Below are 26,176 nucleotides of genomic sequence, written 5' to 3' on the forward strand. Positions count from 1 at the left end.
CCAATTCTCAAGGCTGAAAATACCGACACCAAACATTCACAACAAATAAAAAAAAAAAATCTAACAATGGTTATTAATTCGTATATTCTTGCAGATTTATTTAGCTAGTTCCTGATGACGGTCCCAAGTGGTAGTAAGTACCCCAGCATGGGTGCATTTGAATCATCTTAGCATTAAAGCAATGGCTAGTTGTAGTTTAGGAACTTTATCTTATTGCAAGTAGAGAAAGCTGCAATCTTTATTGTATCTAATCAGTCGAAGACTAGTAAGAAGAGGAGGGAGGGTTTTTTTTATAAATAAATTATAAATAAATTGAATCTGATTATTTAATTGTAAACTGAAGAGATAACCCTTTTTATATAGGAGCTAACTCGTATGACAGCATTGATGTAACGAAGAATTACATTATTGGGGCAATATGTGGCATCTTCAAGTGGGTAGAGGATGTATTTAGGACTACTTGTAATATAATGGTGCTTTCTAAGACTCGTCCCTGCATTTTAAATACCAAACTTGACATGTATACACGAGCTTAGGGTGAGAGAAAATCTCCAAGCGCTAGATGACCTTGGTGATCTTTCTTTTCGTCACTAGTACCAGTTTCCAGGCTCAAGAGTTTCCCAAATTCTTTGGCTGTACTTGCAAAATTTGATTCGAAATGTCTGGGGAGATACTAATAATGACAGGGGAAAAATTTGCAACATAGTAACAAGCTGTAATATTCGGGATGGCTATTTGTCAGAAAAGAGATATAGCCGTGATCTTTTTGTACGTGCCATGTACCTATTCAGTGGAAGACTAATAATGAACCTAAATTAACTGAATTTTAAATTAAAAGATGCTACTGCTTGCAATTGAGCAGTTTTTCGATTAATTAACTGTTTAACTGCTATGTTATTTGGACTTGCAAAATAAATAATCATTTTAAAATGTAAGAAATTTAAATATTTGTTTTGTTTAAAGATAAATTTTTATATCTTAATTTCAATATTATTTTTATTTAAATATAATTAGTAAAAATAATTTTAATAATGTTTTCAAATGCAAAAATCCTCATTTTTCTTAAATTTTTGTCCATGCCAGGTACTAAAACGAAGAAGATGAATAAAATCTAGCTAAAAAATTAGCAAAAGTAGAAAAAACTTACCTTTAAAGAAAAAGAAATAAGTTTTATAATGGTGCAACGAATTTACTACATCCTCTTCTTAAAAGGTCTTTAGCTTAATTCTTGTCGTTTCTAATTGTCACAGAAGATTTGTCAACACATCAATAACGCAAAAGAGACAATATATACTTACTTTTGCATTTAGCCTTATGGTTAATTGGTTTACAAAAATCATTCATAGCACAAGTGTCCTGTGAGCAGGGAGTCATACATATTCCAGTTAAACACGCCTTGTCAGTTAGACAATCCTCATTTTTCTTACATTTTTGTCCATGCCAGGTACTAAAACGAAGAAGATTAATAAAATCTAGCTAAAAAATTGGCAAAAGGAGAAAAAACTTATCTTTAAAGAAAAAGAAATAAGTTTTATAATGGTGCAACTAATTTACTACATACTCTTCTTAAAAGGTCTTCAGCTTAATTCTCGTCGTTTCTAATTGTCACAGAAGATTTGTCAACACATCAATAACGCAAAAGAGACAATATATACTTACTATTGCATTTAGCCTTCTGATTAATTGGTTTACAAAAATCATTCATAGGACAAGTGTCCTGTGAGCTAGGTTTCACACATATTCCACTTAAACACGCCTTGTCAGTTGGACAATCCTCTTTTTTCTTACATTTTTTGTCCATGCCAGGTACTAAAACGAAGAAGATGAATAAAATCTAGCTAAAAAATTAGCAAAAGGAGAAAAAACTTATCTTTAAAGAATAAGAAATAAGTTTTATAATAGTGCAACTAATTTACTACATCCTCTTCTTAAAAGGACTTTAGTTTAAGTCTTGTCGTTTCTAATTGTCACAGAAGATTTGTCAACACATCAATAATGCAAATGAAACAATATATACTTACTATTGCATTTAGCCTTATGGTTAATTGGTTTACAAAAATCATTCATAGCACAAGTGTCCTGTGAGCAGGGATTCACACATATTCCAGTTAAACACGCCTTGTCAGTTGGACAATCCTCATTTTTCTTACATTTTTTGTCCATTCTAGGTACTAAAACGAAGAAGATGAATAAAATCTAGCTAAAAAATTAGGAAAAGGAGAAAAAACTTATCTTTAAAGAAAAAGAAATAAGTTTTATAATGGTGCAACTAATTTACTACATCCTCTTCTTAAAAGGTCTTTAGCTTAATTCTCGTCGTTTCTAATTGTCACAGAAGATTTGTCAACACATCAATAACGCAAAAGAGACAATATATACTTACTTTTGCATTTAGCCTTATGGTTAATTGGTTTACAAAAATCATTCATAGCGCAAGTGTCCTGTGAGCAGGGATTCACACATATTCCAGTTAAACATGCCTTGTCAGTTGGACAATCCTCATTTTTCTTTCATTTTTTGTCCATGCCAGGTACTAAAACGAAGAAGATGAATAAAATCTAGCTAAAAAATTAGCAAAAGGAGAAAAAACTTATCTTTAAAGAAAAAGAAATCAGTTTTATAATGGTACAACTAATTTACTACATCCTCTTCTTAAAAGGTCTTTAGCTTAATTCTCATCGTTTCTAATTGTCACAGAAGATTTGTCAACACATCAATAACGCAAAAGAGACAATATATACTTAATATTGCATTTAGCCTTATGGTTAATTGGTTTACAAAAATCATTCACAGTACAAGTATCCTGTGAGCAGGGATTCACACATATTCCAGTTAAACACGCCTTGTCAGTTGGACAATCCTCATTTTTCTTACATTTTTTGTCCATGCCAGGTACTAAAACAAAGAAGATGAATAAAATCTAGCTAAAAAATTAGCAAAAGGAGAAAAAACTTATCTTTAAAGAAAAAGAAATAAGTTTTATAATGGTGCAACTAATTTACTACATCCTCTTCTTAAAAGGTCTTTAGCTTCATTCTCGTCGTTTCTAATTGTCAAAGAAGATTTGTCAACGCATCAATAACGCAAAAGAGACAATATATACTTACTATTGCATTTAGCCTTATGGTTAATTAGTTTACAAAAATCATTCATAGCACAAGTGTCCTGTGAGCAGGGATTCACACATATTCCAGTTAAACACACCTTGTCAGTTGGACAATCCTCATTTTTCTTACATTTTTTGTCCATGCCAGGTACTAAAACAAAGAAGATGAATAAAATCTAGCTAAAAAATTAGCAAAAGGAGAAAAAACTTATCTTTAAAGAAAAAGAAATAAGTTTTATAATGGTGCAACTAATTTACTACATCCTCTTCTTAAAACGTCTTTAGCTTAATTCTCGTCGTTTCTAATTGTCACAGAAGATTTGTCAACACATCAATAACGCAAAAGAGACAATATATACTTACTATTGCATTTAGCCTTATGGTTAATTAGTTTACAAAAATCATTCATAGCACAAGTGTCCTGTGAGCAGGGATTCACACATATTCCAGTTAAACACGCCTTGTCAGTTGGACAATCCTCATTTTTCGTACATTTGTTGTCCATGCCAGGTACTAAAACGAAGAAGATGAATAAAATCTAGCAAAAGCAGAAAAAACTTATCTTTAAAGAAAAAGAAATAAGTTTTATAATGGTGCAACTAATTTACTACCTCCTCTTCTTAAAAGGTCTTTAGCTTAATAATCGCCGTTTCTAATTGTCACAGAAGATTTGTGTTTATTTCACATTGCACAAGTGTCCTGTGAGCAGGGATTCACACATATTCCAATTAAGCACGCCGTGTCAGTTGGACAATCCTCATTTTTCTTACATTTTTTTGTCCATGCCAGGTACTAAAACGAAGAAGATGAATAAAATCTAGCTAAGAAATTGGCAAAAGGAGAAAAAACTTATCTTTAGAGAAAAAGAAATAAGTTTTATAATGGTGCAACTAATTTACTACATCCTCTTCTTAAAAGGTCTTTAGCTTAATTCTGGTCGTTTCTAATTGTCACAGAAGATTTGTCTACACATCAATAAGGCAAAAGAGACAATATATACTTTCTATTGCATTTAGCCTTATGGTTAATTGGTTTACAAAAATCATTCATAGCACAAGTGTCCTGTGAACAGGGATTCACACATATTCCAGTTAAACACACCTTTTCAGTTGGACAATCCTCATTTTTCTTACATTTTTTGTCCATGCCAGGTACTCAAACGAAGAAGATGAATAAAATCTAGCTAAAAAATTAGCAAAAGGAGAAAAAACTTATCTTTAAAGAAAAAGAAATAAGTTTTATAATGGTGCAACTAATTTACTACATCCTCTTCTTAAAAGGTCTTTAGCTTAATTCTTGTCGTATCTAATTGTCACAGAAGATTTGTCAACACATCAATAACGCAAAAGAGACAGTATATACTTACCATTGCATTTAGCCTTATGGTTAATTGGTTTACAAAAATCATTCATAGCACAAGTGTCCTGTGAGCAGGGATTCACACATATTCCATTCAAACACGCCTCGTCAGTTGGACAATCCTCATTTTTCTTACATTTTTTGTCCATGCCAGGTACTAAAACGAAGAAGATGAATAAAATCTAGCTAAAAAATTGGCAAAAGGAGAAAAAACTTATCTTTAAAGAAAAAGAAATAAGTTTTATAATGGTGCAACTAATTTACTACATCCTCTTCTTAAAAGGTCTTTAGCTTAATTCTGGTCGTTTCTAATTGTCACAGAAGATTTGTCAACACATCAATAACGCAAAAGAGACAATATATACTTACTATTGCATTTAGCCTTATGGTTAATTGGTTTACAATAATCATTCATAGCACTAGTGTCCTATGAGAAGGGATTCACACATATTCCAGTTAAACACGCCTTGTCAGTTGGACAATCCTCATTTTTCGTACATTTTTTGTCCATGCCAGGTACTAAAACGAAGAAGATGAATAAAATCTAGCTACAAAATTAGCAAAAGGAGAAAAAACTTATCTTTAAAGAAAAAGAAATCAGTTTTATAATGGTGCAACTAATTTACTACATCCTCTTCTTAAAAGGTCTTTAGCTTAATTCTCGTCGTTTCTAATTGTCACAGAAGATTTGTCAACACATAAATAACGCAAAAGAGACAATATATACTTACTATAGCATTTAGCCTTATGGTTAATTGGTTTACAAAAATCATTAATAGCACAAGTGTCCTGTGAGCAGGGATTCACACATATTCCAGTTAAACACGCCTTGTCAGTTGGACAATCCTCATTTTTCTTACATTTTTTGTCCATGCTAGGTACTAAAACGAAGAAGATGAACAAAACCTAGCTACAAAATTAGCAAAAGGAGAAAAAACTTATCTTTAAAGAAAAAGAAATAAGTTTTATAATGGTGCAACTAATTTACTATATCCTCTTCTTAAAAGGTCTTTAGCTTAATTCTCGTCGTTTCTAATTGTCACAGAAGATTTGTCTACACATCAACAAGGCAAAAGAGACAATATATACTTACTATTGCATTTAGCCTTATGGTTAATTGGTTTACAAAAATCATTCATAGCACAAGTGTCCTGTGAGCAGGGATTCACACATATTCCAGTTAAACACACCTTGTCAGTTGGACAATCCTCATTTTTCTAACATTTTTTGTCCATGCCAGGTACTCAAACGAAGAAGATGAATAAAATCTAGCTAAAAAATTAGCCAAAGGAGAAAAAACTTATCCTTATAGAAAAAGAAATAAGTTTTATAATGGTGCAACTAATTTACTACATCCTCTTCTTAAAAGGTCTTTAGCTTAATTCTCGTCGTTTCTAATTGTCACAGAAGATTTGTCAACACATCAATAATGCAAAAGAGACAATATATACTTACTATTGCATTTAGCCTTATGGTTAATTGGTTTACAAAAATCATTAATAGCACAAGTGTCCTGTGAGCTAGGATTCACACATATTCCAGTTAAACACGCCTTGTCAGTTGTACAATCATCTTTTTTCTTACATTTTTTGTCCATGCCAGGTACTAAAACGAAGAAAATGAATAAAATCTAGCTAAAAAATTAGCAAAAGAAGAAAATACTTATCTTTAAAGAATAAGAAATAAGTTTTATAATGGTGCAACTAATTTACTACATCCTCTTCTTAAAAGTTCTTCAGCTTAATTCTCGTCGTTTCTAATTGTCACAGAAGATTTGTCAACACATCAATAACGCAAAAGAGACAATATATACTTACTATTGCATTTAGCCTTATGGTTAATTGGTTTACAAAAATCATTAATAGCACAAGTGTCCTGTGAGCAGGGATTCACACATATTCCAGTTAAACATGCCTTGTCAGTTGGACAATCCTCATTTTTCTTTCATTTTTTGTCCATGCCAGGTACTAAAACGAAGAAGATGAATAAAATCTAGCTAAAAAATTAGCAAAAGGAGAAAAAACTTATCTTTAAAGAAAAAGAAATCAGTTTTATAATGGTACAACTAATTTACTACATCCTCTTCTTAAAAGGTCTTTAGCTTAATTCTCGTCGTTTCTAATTGTCACAGAAGATTTGTCAACACATCAATAACGCAAAAGAGACGATATATACTTACTATTGCATTTAGCCTTATGGTTAATTGGTTTACAAAAATCATTCATAGTACAAGTCTCCTGTGAGCAGGGATTCACACATATTCCAGTTAAACACGCCTTGTCAGTTGGACAATCCTCATTTTTCTTACATTTTTTGTCCATGCCAGGTACTAAAACGAAGAAGATGAATAAAATCTTGCTAAAAAATTAGCAAAAGGAGAAAAAACTTATCTTTAAAGAAAAAGAAATAAGTTTTATAATGGTGCAACTAATTTACTACATCCTCTTCTTAAAAGGTCTTTAGCTTAATTCTCGTCGTTTCTAATTGTCACAGAAGATTTGTCAACACATCAACAACGCAAAAGAGACAATATATACTTACTATTGCATTTAGCCTTATGGTTAATTGGTTTACAAAAATCATTCATAGCACAAGTGTCCTGTGAGCAGGGATTCACACATATTCCAGTTAAACACGCCTTGTCAGTTGGACAATCCTCATTTTTCGTACATTTGTTGTCCATGCCAGGTACTAAAACGAAGAAGATGAATAAAATCTAGCAAAAAAATAAGCAAAAGCAGAAAAAACTTATCTTTAAAGAAAAAGAAATAAGTTTTATAATGATGCAACTAATTTACTACCTCCTCTTCTTAAAAGGTCTTTAGCTTAATTCTCGTCGTTTCTAATTGTCACAGAAGATTTGTCAACACATCAATAACGCAAAAGAGACAATATATACTTACTATTGCATTTAGCCTTATGGTTAATTGGTTTACAAAAATCATTAATAGCACAAGTGTCCTGTGAGCAGGGATTCACACATATTCCAGTTAAACACGCCTTGTCAGTTGGACTATCCTCATTTTTCGTACATTTGTTGTCCCTGCCAGGTACTAAAACGAAGAAGATGAATAAAATCTAGCTACAAAATTAGCAAAAGGAGAAAAAACTTATCTTTAAAGAAAAGAAATTGTCAGTTTTATAATGTGCCAGGTACTAATGAATACTACTATCCTCTTCTTAAAAGAAATCAGTTTTAGCTTAATTCTTCGGTCGTTTCTAATTGTCACAGAAGATTTGTCAACACATCAATAACGCAAAAGAGACAATATATACTACTATTGCATTTAGCCTTATGGTTAATTGGTTTAAAAAAATCATTCATCGCACAAGTGTCCTGTGAGCAGGGATTAACACATATTCCAATTAAACACGCCTTGTCAGTTGGACAATCCTCATTTTTCTTACATTTTTTTCCATGCCAGGTACTAAAACGAAGAAGATGAATAAAATCTATCCAAGAAATTGGCAAAAGGAGAAAAAACTTATCTTTAAAGAAAAAGAAATAAGTTTTATAATGGTGCAACTAATTTACTACATCCTCTTCTTAAAAGGTCTTTAGCTTATTCTGGTCGTTTGTAATTGTCACAGAAGATTTGTCACACATCAATAAGCAAAAGAGACAATATATACTTTCTATTGCATTTAGCTTATGGTTAATTGGTTTACAAAAATCATTCATAGCACAAGTTTCCTGAGAGCAGGGATTCACACATATTCCAGTTAAACACACCTTGTCAGTTGGACAATCCTCATTTTTCTTACATTTTTTGTCCATGCCAGGTACTCAAACGAAGAAGATGAATAAAATCTAGCTAAAAATTAGCAAAAGGAGAAAAAACTTATCTTTAAAGAAAAAGAAATAAGTTTTATAATGGTGCAACTAATTTACTACATCCTCTTCTTAAAAGGTCTTTAGCTTAATTCTCGTCGTTCTAATTGTCACAGAAGATTTGTCAACCATCAATAACGCAAAAGAGACAATATATACTTACTATTGCATTTAGCCTTATGGTTAATTGGTTTACAAAAATCATTCATAGCACAAGTGTCCTGTGAGCAGGGATTCACACATATTCCAGTTAAACACGCCTTGTCAGTTGGACAATCCTCATTTTTCTTACATTTTTTGTCCATGCCAGGTACTAAAACGAAGAAGATGAATAAAATCTAGCTAAAAAATTGGCAAAAGGAGAAAAAACTTATCTTTAAAGAAAAAGAAATAAGTTTTATAATGGTGCAACTAATTTACTACATCCTCTTCTTAAAAGGTCTTTAGCTTAATTCTCGTCGTTTCTAATTGTCACAGAAGATTTGTCAACACATCAATAACGCAAAAGAGACAATATATACTTACTATTGCATTTAGCCTTATGGTTAATTGGTTTACAAAATCATTCATAGCACAAGTGTCCTGTGAGCAGGGATTCACACATATTCCAGTTAAACACGCCTTGTCAGTTGGACAATCCTCATTTTTCTACATTTTTTGTCCATGCCAGGTACTAAAACGAAGAAGATGAATAAAATCTAGCTAAAAATTAGCAAAAGGAGAAAAAACTTATCTTTAAAGAAAAAGAAATCAGTTTTATAATGGTGCAACTAATTTACTACATCCTCTTCTTAAAAGGTCTTTAGCTTAATTCTCGTCGTTTCTAATTGTCACAGAAGATTTGTCAACACATAAATAACGCAAAAGAGACAATATATACTTACTATTGCATTTAGCCTTATGGTTAATTAGTTTACAAAGATCATTCATAGCACAAGTGTCCTGTGAGCAGGGATTCACACATATTCCAGTTAAAGACGCCTTGTCAGTTGGACAATCCTCATTTTTCTTACATTTTTTGTCCATGCCAGGTACTAAAACGAAGAAGATGAATAAAATACCTAGCTACAAAAAAGAAATAAGTTTTATAATGGTGCAACTAATTTACTACATCCTCTTCTTAAAAGGTCTTTAGCTTAATTCTCGTCGTTTCTAATTGTCACAGAAGATTTGTCAACACATCAATAAGGCAAAAGAGACAATATATACTTACTATTGCATTTAGCCTTATGGTTAATTGGTTTACAAAAATCATTCATAGCACAAGTGTCCTGTGAGCAGGGATTCACACATATTCCAGTTAAACACACCTTGTCAGTTGGACAATCCTCATTTTTCTTAACATTTTTTGTCCATGCCAGGTACTCAAACGAAGAAGATGAATAAAATCTAGCTAAAAAATTAGCAAAAGGAGAAAAAACTTATCTTTAAAGAAAAAGAAATAAGTTTTATAATGGTGCAACTAATTTACTACATCCTCTTCTTAAAAGGACTTTAGCTTAATTCTCGTCGTTTCTAATTGTCACAGAAGATTTGTCAACACATCAATAATGCAAAGGAAACAATATATACTTACTATTGCATTTAGCCTTATGGTTAATTGGTTTACAAAAATCATTCATAGCACAAGTGTCCTGTGAGCAGGGATTCACACATATTCCAGTTAAAGACGCCTTGTCAGTTGGACAATCCTCATTTTTCTTACATTTTTTGTCCATGCCAGGTACTAAAACGAAGAAGATGAATAAAATCTAGCATAAAAATTAGGAAAAGGAGAAAAAACTTATCTTTAAAGAAAAAGAAATAAGTTTTATAATGGTGCAACTAATTTACTACATCCTCTTCTTAAAAGGTCTTTAGCTTAATTCTCGTCGTTTCTAATTGTCACAGAAGATTTGTCAACACATCAATAACGCAAAAGAGACAATATATACTTACTATTGCATTTAGCCTTATGGTTAATTGGTTTATCATTCATAGCACAAGTGTCCTGTGAGCAGGGATTCACACATATTCCAGTTAAACACGCCTTGTCAGTTGGACAATCCTCATTTTTCTTACATTTTTTGTCCATGCCAGGTACTAAAACGAAGAAGATGAATAAAATCTAGCTAAAAAATTAGCAAAAGGAGAAAAAACTTATCTTTAAAGAAAAAGAAATAAGTTTTATAATGGTGCAACTAATTTACTACATCCTCTTCTTAAAAGGTCTTTAGCTTAATTCTCGTCGTTTCTAATTGTCACAGAAGATTTGTCAACACATCAATAACGCAAAAGAGACAATATATACTTACTATTGCATTTAGCCTTATGGTTAATTGGTTTACAAAAATCATTCATAGCACAAGTGTCCTGTGAGCAGGGATTCACACATATTCCAGTTAAAGACGCCTTGTCAGTTGGACAATCCTCATTTTTCTTACATTTTTTGTCCATGCCAGGTACTAAAACGAAGAAGATGAATAAAATCTAGCTAAAAAATTAGCAAAAGGAGAAAAAACTTATCTTTCAAGAAAAAGAAATAAGTTTTATAATGGTGCAACTAATTTACTACATCCTCTTCTTAAAAGGTCTTTAGCTTAATTCTCGTCGTTTCTAATTGTCACAGAAGATTTGTCAACACATCAATAACGCAAAAGAGACAATATATACTTACTATTGCATTTAGCCTTATGGTTAATTGGTTTACAAAAATCATTATAGCACAAGTGTCCTGTGAGCAGGGATTCACACATATTCCAGTTAAACACGCCTTGTCAGTTGGACAATCCTCATTTTTCTTACATTTTTTGTCCATGCCAGGTACTAAAACGAAGAAGATGAATAAAATCTAGCTAAAAAATTAGCAAAAGGAGAAAAAACTTATCTTTAAAGAAAAAGAAATAAGTTTTATAATGGTGCAACTAATTTACTACATCCTCTTCTTAAAAGGTCTTTAGCTTAATTCTCGTCGTTTCTAATTGTCACAGAAGATTTGTCAACATATCAATAACGCAAAAGAGACAATATATACTCACTATTGCATTTAGCCTTATGGTTAATTGGTTTACAAAAATCATTCATAGCACAAGTGTCCTGAGAGCAAGGATTCACACATATTCCAGTTAGACACGCCTTGTCAGTTGGACAATCCTCATTTTTCTTACATTTTTTGTCCATGCCAGGTACTCAAACGAAGAAGATGAATAAAATCTAGCTAAAAAATTAGTAAAAGGAGAAAAAACTTATCTTTAAAGAAAAAGAAATAAGTTTTATAATGGTGCAACTAATTTACTACATCCTCTTCTTAAAAGGTCTTTAGCTTAATTCTCGTCGTTTCTAATTGTCACAGAAGATTTGTCAACACATCAATAATGCAAAAGAGACAATATATACTTACTATTGCATCTAGCCTTATGGTTAATTGGTTTACAAAAATCATTCATAGCACAAGTGTCCTGTGAGCAGGGATTCACACATATTCCAGTTAAACACGCCTTGTCAGTTGGACAATCCTCATTTTTATTACATTTTTTGTCCATGCCAGGTACTAAAACGAAGAAGATGAATACAATCTTGCTAAAAAATTAGCAAAAGGAGAAAAAACTTATCTTTAAAGAAAAAGAAATAAGTTTTATAATGGTGCAACTAATTTACTACATCCTCTTCTTAAAAGGTCTTTAGCTTAATTCTCGTCGTTTCTAATTGTCACAGAAGATTTGTCAACACATCAATAACGCAAAAGAGACAATATATACTTACTATTGCATTTAGCCTTATGGTTAATTGGTTTACAAAAATCATTCATAGCACAAGTGTCCTGTGAGCAGGGATTCACACATATTCCAGTTAAACACGCCTTGTCAGTTGGACAATCCTCATTTTTCTTACATTTTTTGTCCATGCCAGGTACTAAAACGAAGAAGATGAATAAAATCTAGCTAAAAAATTAGCAAAAGGAGAAAAAACTTATCTTTAAAGAAAAAGAAATAAGTTTTATAATGGTGCAACTAATTTACTACATCCTCTTCTTAAAAGGTCTTTAGCTTAATTCTCGTCGTTTCTAATTGTCACAGAAGATTTGTCAACACATCAATAACGCAAAAGAGACAATATATACTTACTATTGCATTTAGCCTATGGTTAATTGGTTTACAAAAATCATTCATAGCACAAGTGTCCTGTGAGCAGGGATTCACACATATTCCAGTTAAACACGCCTTGTCAGTTGGACAATCCTCATTTTTCTTACATTTTTTGTCCATGCCAGGTACTAAAACGAAGAAGATGAATAAAATCTAGCTAAAAAATTAGCAAAAGGAGAAAAAACTTATCTTTAAAGAAAAAGAAATAAGTTTTATAATGGTGCAACTAATTTACTACATCCTCTTCTTAAAAGGTCTTTAGCTTAATTCTCGTCGTTTCTAATTGTCACAGAAGATTTGTCAACACATCAATAACGCAAAAGAGACAATATATACTTACTATTGCATTTAGCCTTATGGTTAATTGGTTTACAAAAATCATTCATAGCACAAGTGTCCTGTGAGCAGGGATTCACACATATTCCAGTTAAACACGCCTTGTCAGTTGGACAATCCTCATTTTTCTTACATTTTTTGTCCATGCCAGGTACTAAAACGAAGAAGATGAATAAAATCTAGCTAAAAAATTAGCAAAAGGAGAAAAAACTTATCTTTAAAGAAAAAGAAATAAGTTTTATAATGGTGCAACTAATTTACTACATCCTCTTCTTAAAAGGTCTTTAGCTTAATTCTCGTCGTTTCTAATTGTCACAGAAGATTTGTCAACACATCAATAACGCAAAAGAGACAATATATACTTACTATTGCATTTAGCCTTATGGTTAATTGGTTTACAAAAATCATTCATAGCACAAGTGTCCTGTGAGCAGGGATTCACACATATTCCAGTTAAACACGCCTTGTCAGTTGGACAATCCTCATTTTTCTTACATTTTTTGTCCATGCCAGGTACTAAAACGAAGAAGATGAATAAAATCTAGCTAAAAAAAGCAAAAGGAGAAAAAACTTATCTTTAAAGAAAAAGAAATAAGTTTTATAATGGTGCAACTAATTTACTACATCCTCTTCTTAAAAGGTCTTTAGCTTAATTCTCGTCGTTTCTAATTGTCACAGAAGATTTGTCAACACATCAATAACGCAAAAGAGACAATATATACTTACTATTGCATTTAGCCTTATGGTTAATTGGTTTACAAAAATCATTCATAGCACAAGTGTCCTGTGAGCAGGGATTCACACATATTCCAGTTAAACACGCCTTGTCAGTTGGACAATCCTCATTTTTCTTACATTTTTTGTCCATGCCAGGTACTAAAACGAAGAAGATGAATAAAATCTAGCTAAAAAATTAGCAAAAGGAGAAAAAACTTATCTTTAAAGAAAAAGAAATAAGTTTTATAATGGTGCAACTAATTTACTACATCCTCTTCTTAAAAGGTCTTTAGCTTAATTCTCGTCGTTTCTAATTGTCACAGAAGATTTGTCAACACATCAATAACGCAAAAGAGACAATATATACTTACTATTGCATTTAGCCTTATGGTTAATTGGTTTACAAAAATCATTCATAGCACAAGTGTCCTGTGAGCAGGGATTCACACATATTCCAGTTAAACACGCCTTGTCAGTTGGACAATCCTCATTTTTCTTACATTTTTTGTCCATGCCAGGTACTAAAACGAAGAAGATGAATAAAATCTAGCTAAAAAATTAGCAAAAGGAGAAAAAACTTATCTTTAAAGAAAAAGAAATAAGTTTTATAATGGTGCAACTAATTTACTACATCCTCTTCTTAAAAGGTCTTTAGCTTAATTCTCGTCGTTTCTAATTGTCACAGAAGATTTGTCAACACATCAATAACGCAAAAGAGACAATATATACTTACTATTGCATTTAGCCTTATGGTTAATTGGTTTACAAAAATCATTCATAGCACAAGTGTCCTGTGAGCAGGGATTCACACATATTCCAGTTAAACACGCCTTGTCAGTTGGACAATCCTCATTTTTCTTACATTTTTTGTCCATGCCAGGTACTAAAACGAAGAAGATGAATAAAATCTAGCTAAAAAATTAGCAAAAGGAGAAAAAACTTATCTTTAAAGAAAAAGAAATAAGTTTTATAATGGTGCAACTAATTTACTACATCCTCTTCTTAAAAGGTCTTTAGCTTAATTCTCGTCGTTTCTAATTGTCACAGAAGATTTGTCAACACATCAATAACGCAAAAGAGACAATATATACTTACTATTGCATTTAGCCTTATGGTTAATTGGTTTACAAAAATCATTCATAGCACAAGTGTCCTGTGAGCAGGGATTCACACATATTCCAGTTAAACACGCCTTGTCAGTTGGACAATCCTCATTTTTCTACATTTTTTGTCCATGCCAGGTACTAAAACGAAGAAGATGAATAAAATCTAGCTAAAAAAATAGCAAAAGGAGAAAAAACTTATCTTTAAAGAAAAAGAAATAAGTTTTATAATGGTGCAACTAATTTACTACATCCTCTTCTTAAAAGGTCTTTAGCTTAATTCTCGTCGTTTCTAATTGTCACAGAAGATTTGTCAACACATCAATAACGCAAAAGAGACAATATATACTTACTATTGCATTTAGCCTTATGGTTAATTGGTTTACAAAAATCATTCATAGCACAAGTGTCCTGTGAGCAGGGATTCACACATATTCCAGTTAAACACGCCTTGTCAGTTGGACAATCCTCATTTTTCTTACATTTTTTGTCCATGCCAGGTACTAAAACGAAGAAGATGAATAAAATCTAGCTAAAAAATTAGGAAAAGGAGAAAAAACTTATCTTTAAAGAAAAAGAAATCAGTTTTATAATGGTGCAACTAATTTACTACATCCTCTTCTTAAAAGGTCTTTAGCTTAATTCTCGTTGTTTCTAATTGTCACAGAAGATTTGTCAACACATCAATAACGCAAAAGAGACAATATATACTTACTATTGCATTTAGCCTTATGGTTAATTGGTTTACAAAAATCATTCATAGCACAAGTGTCCTGTGAGCAGGGATTCACACATATTCCAGTTAAACACGCCTTGTCAGTTGGACAATCCTCATTTTTCTTACATTTTTTGTCCATGCCAGGTACTAAAACGAAGAAGATGAATAAAATCTAGCTAAAAAATTAGCAAAAGGAGAAAAAACTTATCTTTAAAGAAAAAGAAATAAGTTTTATAATGGTGCAACTAATTTACTACATCCTCTTCTTAAAAGGTCTTTAGCTTAATTCTCGTCGTTTCTAATTGTCACAGAAGATTTGTCAACACATCAATAACGCAAAAGAGACAATATATACTTACTATTGCATTTAGCCTTATGGTTAATTGGTTTACAAAAATCATTCATAGCACAAGTGTCCTGTGAGCAGGGATTCACACATATTCCAGTTAAACACGCCTTGTCAGTTGGACAATCCTCATTTTTCTTACATTTTTTGTCCATGCCAGGTACTAAAACGAAGAAGATGAATAAAATCTAGCTAAAAAATTAGCAAAAGCAGAAAAAACTTATCTTTAAAGAAAAAGAAATAAGTTTTATAATGGTGCAACTAATTTACTACATCCTCTTCTTAAAAGGTCTTTAGCTTAACTCTCGTCGTTTCTAATTGTCACAGAAGATTTGTCAACACATCAATAACGCAAAAGAGACAATATATACTTACTATTGCATTTAGCCTTATGGTTAATTGGTTTACAAAAATCATTAATAGCATAAGTGTCCTGTGAGCAGGGATTCACAAATATTCCAGTTAAACACGCCTTGTCAGTTGGACTATCCTCATTTTTCTAACATTTTTTGTCCATGCCAGGTACTCAAACGAAGAAGATGAATAAAATCTTGCTAAAAAAATAGGAAAAGGAGAAAAAACTTATCCTTAAAGAATAAGAAATAAGTTTTATAATGGTGCAACTAATTTACTACATCCTCTTCTTAAAAGGTTTTTAGCTTAATTCTCGTCGTTTCTAATTGTCACAGAAGATTTGTCAACATATCAATAACGCAAAAGAGACAATATATACTTACTATTGCATTTAGCCTTATGGTTAATTGGTTTACAAAAATCATTCATAGCACAAGTGTCCTGTGAGCAGGGATTCACACATATTCCAGTTAAACACGCCTTGTCAGTTGGACAATCCTCATTTTTCTTACATTTTTTGTCCATGCCAGGTACTAAAACGAAGAAGATGAATAAAATCTAGCTAAAAAATTAGCAAAAGGAGAAAAAACTTATCTTTAAAGAAAAAGAAATAAGTTTTATAATGGTGCAACTAATTTACTACATCCTCTTCTTAAAAGGTCTTTAGCTTAATTCTCGTCGTTTCTAATTGTCACAGAAGATTTGTCAACACATCAATAACGCAAAAGAGACAATATATACTTACTATTGCATTTAGCCTTATGGTTAATTGGTTTACAAAAATCATTCATAGCACAAGTGTCCTGTGAGCAGGGATTCACACATATTCCAGTTAAACACGCCTTGTCAGTTGGACAATCCTCATTTTTCTTACATTTTTTGTCCATGCCAGGTACTAAAACGAAGAAGATGAATAAAATCTAGCTAAAAAATTAGCAAAAGGAGAAAAAACTTATCTTTAAAGAAAAAGAAATAAGTTTTATAATGGTGCAACTAATTTACTACATCCTCTTCTTAAAAGGTCTTTAGCTTAATTCTCGTCGTTTCTAATTGTCACAGAAGATTTGTCAACACATCAATAACGCAAAAGAGACAATATATACTTACTATTGCATTTAGCCTTATGGTTAATTGGTTTACAAAAATCATTCATAGCACAAGTGTCCTGTGAGCAGGGATTCACACATATTCCAGTTAAACACGCCTTGTCAGTTGGACAATCCTCATTTTTCTTAATTTTTTGTCCATGCCAGGTACTCAAACGAAGAAGATGAATAAAATCTAGCTAAAAAATTAGCAAAAGGAGAAAAAACTTATCTTTAAAGAAAAAGAAATAAGTTTTATAATGGTGCAACTAATTTACTACATCCTCTTCTTAAAAGGTCTTTAGCTTAATTCTCGTCGTTTCTAATTGTCACAGAAGATTTGTCAACACATCAATAACGCAAAAGAGACAATATATACTTACTATTGCATTTAGCCCTATGGTTAATTGGTTTACAAAAATCATTAATAGCACAAGTGTCCTGTGAGCAGGGATTTACACATATTCCAGTTAAACACGCCTTGTCAGTTGGACAATCCTCATTTTTCTAACATTTTTTGTCCATGCCAGGTACTCAAACGAAGAAGATGAATAAAATCTAGCTAAAAAATTAGGCAAAAGGAGAAAAAACTTATCTTTAAAGAAAAAGAAATAAGTTTTATAATGGTGCAACTAATTTACTACATCCTCTTCTTAAAAGGTCTTTAGCTTAATTCTCGTCGTTTCTAATTGTCACAGAAGATTTGTCAACACATCAATAACGCAAAAGAGACAATATATACTTACTATTGCATTTAGCCTTATGGTTAATTGGTTTACAAAAATCATTCATAGCACAAGTGTCCTGTGAGCAGGGATTCACACATATTCCAGTTAAACACGCCTTGTCAGTTGGACAATCCTCATTTTTCTTACATTTTTTGTCCATGCCAGGTACTAAAACGAAGAAGATGAATAAAATCTAGCAAAAAATTAGCAAAAGGAGAAAAAACTTATCTTTAAAGAAAAAGAAATAAGTTTTATAATGGTGCAACTAATTTACTACATCCTCTTCTTAAAAGGTTTTTAGCTTAATTCTCGTCGTTTCTAATTGTCACAGAAGATTTGTCAACATATCAATAACGCAAAAGAGACAATATATACTCACTATTGCATTTAGCCTTATGGTTAATTGGTTTACAAAAATCATTCATAGCACAAGTGTCCTGTGAGCAGGGATTCACACATATTCCAGTTAACACGCCTTGTCAGTTGGACAATCCTCATTTTTCTTACATTTTTTGTCCATGCCAGGTACTCAAACGAAGAAGATGAATAAAATCTAGCTAAAAAATTAGCAAAAGGAGAAAAAACTTATCTTTAAAGAAAAAGAAATAAGTTTTATAATGGTGCAACTAATTTACTACATCCTCTTCTTAAAAGGTCTTTAGCTTAATTCTCGTCGTTTCTAATTGTCACAGAAGATTTGTCAACACATCAATAACGCAAAAGAGACAATATATACTTACTATTGCATTTAGCCTTATGGTTAATTGGTTTACAAAAATCATTCATAGCACAAGTGTCCTGTGAGCAGGGATTCACACATATTCCAGTTAAACACGCCTTGTCAGTTGGACAATCCTCATTTTTCTTACATTTTTTGTCCATGCCAGGTACTAAAACGAAGAAGATGAATAAAATCTTGCTAAAAAATTAGCAAAAGGAGAAAAAACTTATCTTTAAAGAAAAAGAAATAAGTTTTATAATGGTGCAACTAATTTACTACATCCTCTTCTTAAAAGGTCTTTAGCTTAATTCTCGTCGTTTCTAATTGTCACAGAAGATTTGTCAACACATCAATAACGCAAAAGAGACAATATATACTTACTATTGCATTTAGCCTTATGGTTAATTGGTTTACAAAAATCATTCATAGCACAAGTGTCCTGTGAGCAGGGATTCACACATATTCCAGTTAAACACGCCTTGTCAGTTGGACAATCCTCATTTTTCTTACATTTTTTGTCCATGCCAGGTACTAAAACGAAGAAGATGAATAAAATCTAGCTAAAAAATTAGCAAAAGGAGAAAAAACTTATCTTTAAAGAAAAAGAAATAAGTTTTATAATGGTGCAACTAATTTACTACATCCTCTTCTTAAAAGGTCTTTAGCTTAATTCTCGTCGTTTCTAATTGTCACAGAAGATTTGTCAACACATTAATAACGCAAAAGAGACAATATATACTTACTATTGCATTTAGCCTTATGGTTAATTGGTTTACAAAAATCATTCATAGCACAAGTGTCCTGTGAGTAGGGATTCACACATATTCCAGTTAAACACGCCTTGTCAGTTGGACAATCCTCATTTTTCTTACATTTTTTGACCATGCCAGGTACTAAAACGAAGAAGATGAATAAAATCTAGCAAAACAATTAGCAAAAGGAGAAAAAACTTATCTTTAAAGAAAAAGAAATAAGTTTTATAATGGTGCAACTAATTTACTACATCCTCTTCTTAAAAGGTTTTTAGCTTAATTCTCGTCGTTTCTAATTGTCACAGAAGATTTGTCAACATATTAATAACGCAAAAGAGACAATATATACTCACTATTGCATTTAGCCTTATGGTTAATTGGTTTACAAAAATCATTCATAGCACAAGTGTCCTGAGAGCAGGGATTCACACATATTCCAGTTAAACACACCTTGTCAGTTGGACAATCCTCATTTTTCTTAAATTTTTTGTCCATGCCAGGTACTCAAACGAATAAGATGAATAAAATCTAGCTAAAAAATTAGCAAAAGGAGAAAAAACTTATCTTTAAAGAAAAAGAAATAAGTTTTATAATGGTGCAACTAATTTACTACATCCTCTTCTTAAAAGGTCTTTAGCTTAATTCTCGTCGTTTCTAATTGTCACAGAAGATTTGTCAACACATCAATAACGCAAAAGAGACAATATATACTTACTATTGCATTTAGCCTTATGGTTAATTGGTTTACAAAAATCATTCATAGCACAAGTGTCCTGTGAGCAGGGATTCACACATATTCCAGTTAAACACGCCTTGTCAGTTGGACAATCCTCATTTTTCTTACATTTTTTGTCCATGCCAGGTACTAAAACGAAGAAGATGAATAAAATCTAGCAAAAAAATAAGCAAAAGGAGAAAAAACTTATCTTTAAAGAAAAAGAAATAAGTTTTATAATGGTGCAACTAATTTACTACATCCTCTTCTTAAAAGGTCTTTAGCTTAATTCTCGTCGTTTCTAATTGTCACAGAAGATTTGTCAACACATCAATAACGCAAAAGAGACAATATATACTTACTATTGCATTTAGCCTTATGGTTAATTGGTTTACAAAAATCATTCATAGCACAAGTGTCCTGTGAGCAGGGATTCACACATATTCCAGTTAAACACGCCTTGTCAGTTGGACAATCCTCATTTTTCTTACATTTTTTGTCCATGCCAGGTACTAAAACGAAGAAGATGAATAAAATCTAGCAAAAAATTAGCAAAAGGAGAAAAAACTTATCTTTAAAGAAAATGAAATAAGTTTTATAATGGTGCAACTAATTTACTACATCCTCTTCTTAAAAGGTCTTTAGCTTAATTCTCGTCGTTTCTAATTGTCACAGAAGATTTGTCAACACATCAATAACGCAAAAGAAACAATATATAGTTACTATTGCATTTAGCCTTAACGCCTTGTCAGTTGGACAATCCTCATTTTTCTTACATTTTTTGTCCATGCCAGGTACTAAAACGAAGAAGATGAATAAAATCTAGCTAAAAAATTAGCAAAAGGAGAAAAAACTTTTCTTTAAAGAAAAAGAAATAAGTTTTATAATGGTGCAACTAATTTACTACATCCTCTTCTTAAAAGCTCTTTAGCTTAATTCTTGTCGTTTCTAATTGTCACAGAAGATTTGTCAACACATCAATAACGCAGAAGAGACAATATATACTTACTATTGCAATTAGCCTTATGGTTAATTGATTTACAAAAATCATTCATAGCACAAGTGTCCTGTGAGCAGGGATTCAGACATATTCCAGTTAAACACGCCTTGTCAGTGGGACAATCCTCATTTTTCTTATATTTTTGGTCCATACCAGGTACTAAAACGAAGAAGATGAATAAAATCTTGCTAAAAAATTAGCAAAAGGAGAAAAAACTTATGTTTAAAGAAAAAGAAATCAGTTTTATAATGGTACAACTAATTTACTACATCCTCTTCTTAAAAGGTCTTTAGCTTAATTCTCGTCGTTTCTAATTGTCACAGAAGATTTGTCAACACATCAATAACGCAGAAGAGACAATATATACTTACTATTGCAATTAGCCTTATGGTTAATTGATTTACAAAAATCATTCATAGCACAAGTGTCCTGTGAGCAGGGATTCACACATATTCCAGTTAAACACACCTTGTCAGTTGGACAATCCTCATTTTTCTTAAATTTTTTGTCCATGCCAGGTACTCAAACGAAGAAGATGAATAAAATCTAGCTAAAAAATTAGCAAAAGGAGAAAAAACTTATCTTTAAAGAAAAAGAAATAAGTTTTATAATGGTGCAACTAATTTACTACATCCTCTTCTTAAAAGGTCTTTAGCTTAATTCTCGTCGTTTCTAATTGTCACAGAAGATTTGTCAACACATCAATAACGCAAAAGAGACAATATATACTTACTATTGCATTTAGCCTTATGGTTAATTAGTTTACAAAAATCATTCATAGCACAAGTGTCCTGTGAGCAGGGATTCACACATATTCCAGTTAAACACACCTTGTCAGTTGGACAATCCTCATTTTTCTTAAATTTTTTGTCCATGCCAGGTACTCAAACGAAGAAGATGAATAAAATCTAGCTAAAAAATTAGCAAAAGGAGAAAAAACTTATCTTCAAAGAAAAAGAAATAAGTTTTATAATGGTGCAACTAATTTACTATATCCTCTTCTTAAAAGGTCTTTAGCTTAATTCTCGTCGTTTCTAATTGTCACAGAAGATTTGTCAACACATCAATAACGCAAAAGAGACAATATATACTTACTATTGCATTTAGCCTTATGGTTAATTAGTTTACAAAAATCATTCATAGCACAAGTGTCCTGTGAGCAGGGATTCACACATATTCCAGTTAAACACGCCTTGTCAGTTGGACAATCCTCATTTTTCTTACTTTTTTTGTCCATTCCAGGTACTAAAACGAAGAAGATGAATAAAATCTAGCTAAGAAATTGGCAAAAGGAGAAAAAATTATCTTTAAAGAAAAAGAAATAAGTTTTATAATGGTGCAACTAATTTACTACATCCTCTTCTTAAAAGGGCTTTAGCTTATTTCTCGTCGTTTCTAATTGTCAAAGAACATTTATCAACACATCAATAATGCAAAAGAGACAATATATACTCACTATTGCATTTAGCCTGATGGTTAATTGTTTTACAAAAATCTTTCATAGCACAAGTGTCCTGTGAGCAGGGATTCACACATATTCCAGTTAAACACGCCTTGTCATTTCGACAATCCTCATTTTTCTTACATTTTGTCCATGCCAGGTACTAAAACGAAGAAGATGAATAAAATCTAGCAAAAAAATAAGCAAAAGGAGAAAAAACTTATCTTTAAGGAAAAAGAAATAAGTTTTATAATGGTGCAACTAATTTACTACATCCTCATCTTAAAAGGTTTTTAGCTTAATTCTCGTCGTTTCTAATTGTCACAGAAGATTTGTCAACATATCAATAACGCAAAAGAGACAATATATACTTACTATTGCATTTAGCCTTATGGTTAATTGGTTTACAAAAATCATTTATAGCACAAGTGTTCTGTGAGCAGGGATTCACACATGTTCCAGTTAGACACGCCTTGTCAGTTGGACAATCCTCATTTTTCTTACATTTTTTGTCCATGCCAGGTACTCAAACGAAGAAGATGAATAAAATCTAGCTAAAAAATTAGCAAAAGGAGAAAAAACTTATCTTTAAAGAAAAAGAAATAAGTTTTATAATGGTGTAACTAATTTACTACATCTTCTTCTTAAAAGGTCTTTAGCTTAATTCTCGTCGTTTCTAATTGTCACAGTAAGATTTGTCAACACATCAATAATGCAAAAGAGACAATATATACTTACTATTGCATTTAGCCTTATGATTAATTGGTTTACAAAAATCATTCATAGCACAAGTGTCCTGAGAGCAGGGATTCACACATATTCCAGTTAAACACGCCTTGTCAGTTGGACAATCCTCATTTTTATTACATTTTTTGTCCATGCCAGGTACTAAAACGAAGAAGATGAATAAAATCTTGCTAAAAAATTAGCAAAAGGAGAAAAAACTTATCTTTAAAGAAAAAGAAATAAGTTTTATAATGGTGCAAATAATTTACTACATTCTCTTCTTAAAAGGTCTTTAGCTTAATTCTCGTCGTTTCTAATTGTCACAGAAGATTTGTCAACACATCAATAACGCAAAAGAGACAATATATACTTACTATTGCATTTAGCCGTATGGTTAATTGGTTTACAAAAATCATTCATAGCACAAGTGTCCTGTGAGCAGGGATTCACACACATTCCAGTTAAACACGCCTTGTCAGTTGGACAATCCTCATTTTTCTTACATTTTTTGTCCATGCCAGGTACTAAAACGAAGAAGATGAATAAAATCTTGCTATAAAATTAGCAAAAGGAGAAAAAACTTATCTTTAAAGAAAAAGAAATAAGTTTTATAATGGTGCAACTAATTTACTACATCCTCTTCTTTAAAGGTCTTTAGCTTAATTCTCGTCGTTTCTAATTGTCAAAGAAGATTTGTCAACACATCAATAACGCTAAAGAGACAATATATACTTACTCTTATGGTTAATTGGTTTACAAAAATCATTCATAGCACAAGTGTCCTGTGAGCCGGGATTCACACATATTCCAGTTAAACACGCCTTGTCAGTTGGACAATCCTCATTTTTATTACATTTTTTGTCCATGCCAGGTACTAAAACGAAGAAGATGAATACAATCTAGCTAAAAAATTAGCAAAAGGAGAAAAAACTTTTCTTTAAAGAAAAAGAAATAAGTTTTATAATGGTGCAACTAATTTACTACATCCTCTTCTTAAAAGGTCTAGCTTAATTCTCGTTGTTTCTAATTGTCACAAAAGATTTGTCAACACATCAATAACGCCAAAGAGACAATATATACTTACTACTGCATTTAGCCTGATGGTTAATTGGTTTAAAAATCATTCATTGCACAAGTGTCCTGTGAGCAGGGATTCACACATATTCCAATTAAACACGCCTTGTCAGTGGGACAATCCTCATTTTTCTTATATTTTTTGTCCATACCAGGTACTAAAACGAAGAAGATGAATAAAATCTAGCTAAAAAATTAGCAAAAGGAGAAAAAACTTATCTTTAAAGAAAAAGAAATAAGTTTTATAATGGTGCAACTAATTTACTACATCCTCTTCTTAAAAGGTCTTTAGCTTAATTCTCGTCGTTTCTAATTGTCACTGAAGATTTGTCAACACATCAATAACGCAAAAGAGACAATATATACTTACTATTGCATTTAGCCTTATGGTTAATTGGTTTACAAAAATCATTCATAGCACAAGTGTCCTGTGAGTAGGGATTTACACATATTCCAGTTAAACACGCCTTGTCAGTTGGACAATCCTCATTTTTCTTACATTTTTTGTCCATGCCAGGTAATAAAACGAAGAAGATGAATAAAATCTAGCTAAAAAATTAGGAAAAGGAGAAAAAACATATCTTTAAAGAAAAAGAAGTAAGTTTTATAATGGTGCAACTAATTTACTACATCCTCTTCTTAAAAGGTCTTTAGCTTAATTCTCGTCGTTTCTAATTGTCACAGAAGATTTGTCTACACATCAATAAGGCAAAAGAGACAATATATACTTACTATTGCATTTAGCCTTATGGTTAATTGGTTTACAAAAATCATTCATAGCACAAGTGTCCTGTGAGTAATTCACACATATTCCAGTTAAACACGCCTTGTCATTTGGACAATCCTCATTTTTTTACATTTTTTGACCATGCCAGGTACTAAAACGAAGAAGATGAATAAAATCTAGCAAAAAAATTAGCAAAAGGAAAAAAACTTATCTTTAAAGAAAAAGAAATAAGTTTTATAATGGTGCAACTAATTTACTACATCCTCTTCTTAAAAGGTCTTTAGCTTAATTCTCGTCGTTTCTAATTGTCACAGAAGATTTGTCAACATATCAATAACGCAAAAGAGACAATATATACTAACTATTGCATTTAGCCTTATGGTTAATTGGTTTACAAAAATCATTCATAGCACAAGTGTCCTGTGAGTAGGGATTTACACATATTCCAGTTAAACACGCCTTGTCAGTTGGACAATCCTCATTTTTCTTACATTTTTTGTCCATGCCAGGTACTAAAACGAAGAAGATGAATAAAATCTTGCTATAAAATTAGCAAAAGGAAAAAAAACTTATCTTTAAAGAAAAAGAAATAAGTTTTATAATGGTGCAACTAATTTACTACATCCTCTTCTTAAAAGGTCTTTAGCTTAATTCTCGTCGTTTCTAATTGTCAAAGAAGATTTGTCAACACATCAATAACGCTAAAGAGACAATATATACTTACTATTGTATTTAGCCTTATGGTTAATTGGTTTACAAAAATCATTCATAGCACAAGTGTCCTGTGAGCCGGGATTCACACATATTCCAGTTAAACACGCATTGTCAGTTGGACAATCCTCATTTTTCTTACATTTTTTGTCCATGCCAGGTAATAAAACGAATAAGATGAATAAAATCTAGCTAAAAAATTAGAAAAAGGAGAAAAAACTTATCTTTAAAGAAAAAGAAATAAGTTTTATAATGGTGCAACTAATTTACTACATCCTCTTCTTAAAAGGTCTTTAGCTTAATTCTCGTCGTTTCTAATTGTCACAGAAGACACCAATGGATAGCATGATGAGTCTCTCTGATCAAACTGCACACCGGATCCTAACACCTTATAAGGATGGAAGTCACTGTAGTACCCATAGGCATTGTCAGCCCTAAATCTCGCCTCCCTCAGAGTTTTGTTCAATTCCCCGAATGGCCCTAGCTGATCAACGTTCTTGA

The 26,176-nt window shown here is 31.7% G+C and overlaps 1 protein-coding gene across 1 annotated transcript; it reads right to left on the reverse strand.

The window, feature by feature from the left end:
- Positions 1-326: 326 nt before the first annotated feature.
- LOC136042352 (neurogenic locus notch homolog protein 2-like) lies at positions 327-25,830 on the reverse strand. The gene is made up of 36 exons (XM_065727320.1): positions 25,689-25,830; positions 25,327-25,476; positions 23,900-24,037; positions 23,176-23,325; positions 22,092-22,241; positions 21,006-21,155; positions 20,359-20,508; positions 19,997-20,146; positions 19,273-19,422; positions 18,549-18,698; positions 17,827-17,976; positions 16,741-16,890; positions 16,379-16,528; positions 15,655-15,804; positions 14,931-15,080; positions 14,208-14,357; positions 13,484-13,633; positions 12,762-12,911; positions 12,039-12,188; positions 11,677-11,826; positions 10,592-10,741; positions 10,236-10,379; positions 9,874-10,023; positions 9,182-9,331; positions 8,461-8,610; positions 7,369-7,518; positions 7,007-7,156; positions 6,645-6,794; positions 5,921-6,070; positions 5,197-5,346; positions 4,473-4,622; positions 3,470-3,619; positions 2,779-2,895; positions 2,022-2,171; positions 1,660-1,809; positions 327-493 (listed from the first exon to the last, which is right to left on the reverse strand). Exons 1-36 carry the CDS (start codon positions 25,828-25,830, stop codon positions 327-329), a joined length of 5,358 nt encoding a protein of 1,785 aa, XP_065583392.1.
- Positions 25,831-26,176: the final 346 nt, after the last annotated feature.

This window comes from Artemia franciscana, unplaced genomic scaffold, assembly GCF_032884065.1.
Source record: "Artemia franciscana unplaced genomic scaffold, ASM3288406v1 Scaffold_1163, whole genome shotgun sequence".
NCBI lineage: Eukaryota > Metazoa > Arthropoda > Branchiopoda > Anostraca > Artemiidae > Artemia > Artemia franciscana.

Coding starts and splice junctions, on each gene's coding strand:
- LOC136042352 (XM_065727320.1), bottom strand. CDS start 25,830: ATGGACAAAAAATGTAAGAAAAATGAGGATTGTCCAACTGACAATGCG. Junction 15,081..15,654: donor CCATAAGGCTAAATGCAATA/GTAAGTATATAT, acceptor TCTTCGTTTTAG/TACCTGGCATGGACAAAAAA. Junction 2,172..2,778: donor TTGTACTGTGAATGATTTTT/GTAAACCAATTA, acceptor TCTTCGTTTTAG/TACCTAGAATGGACAAAAAA.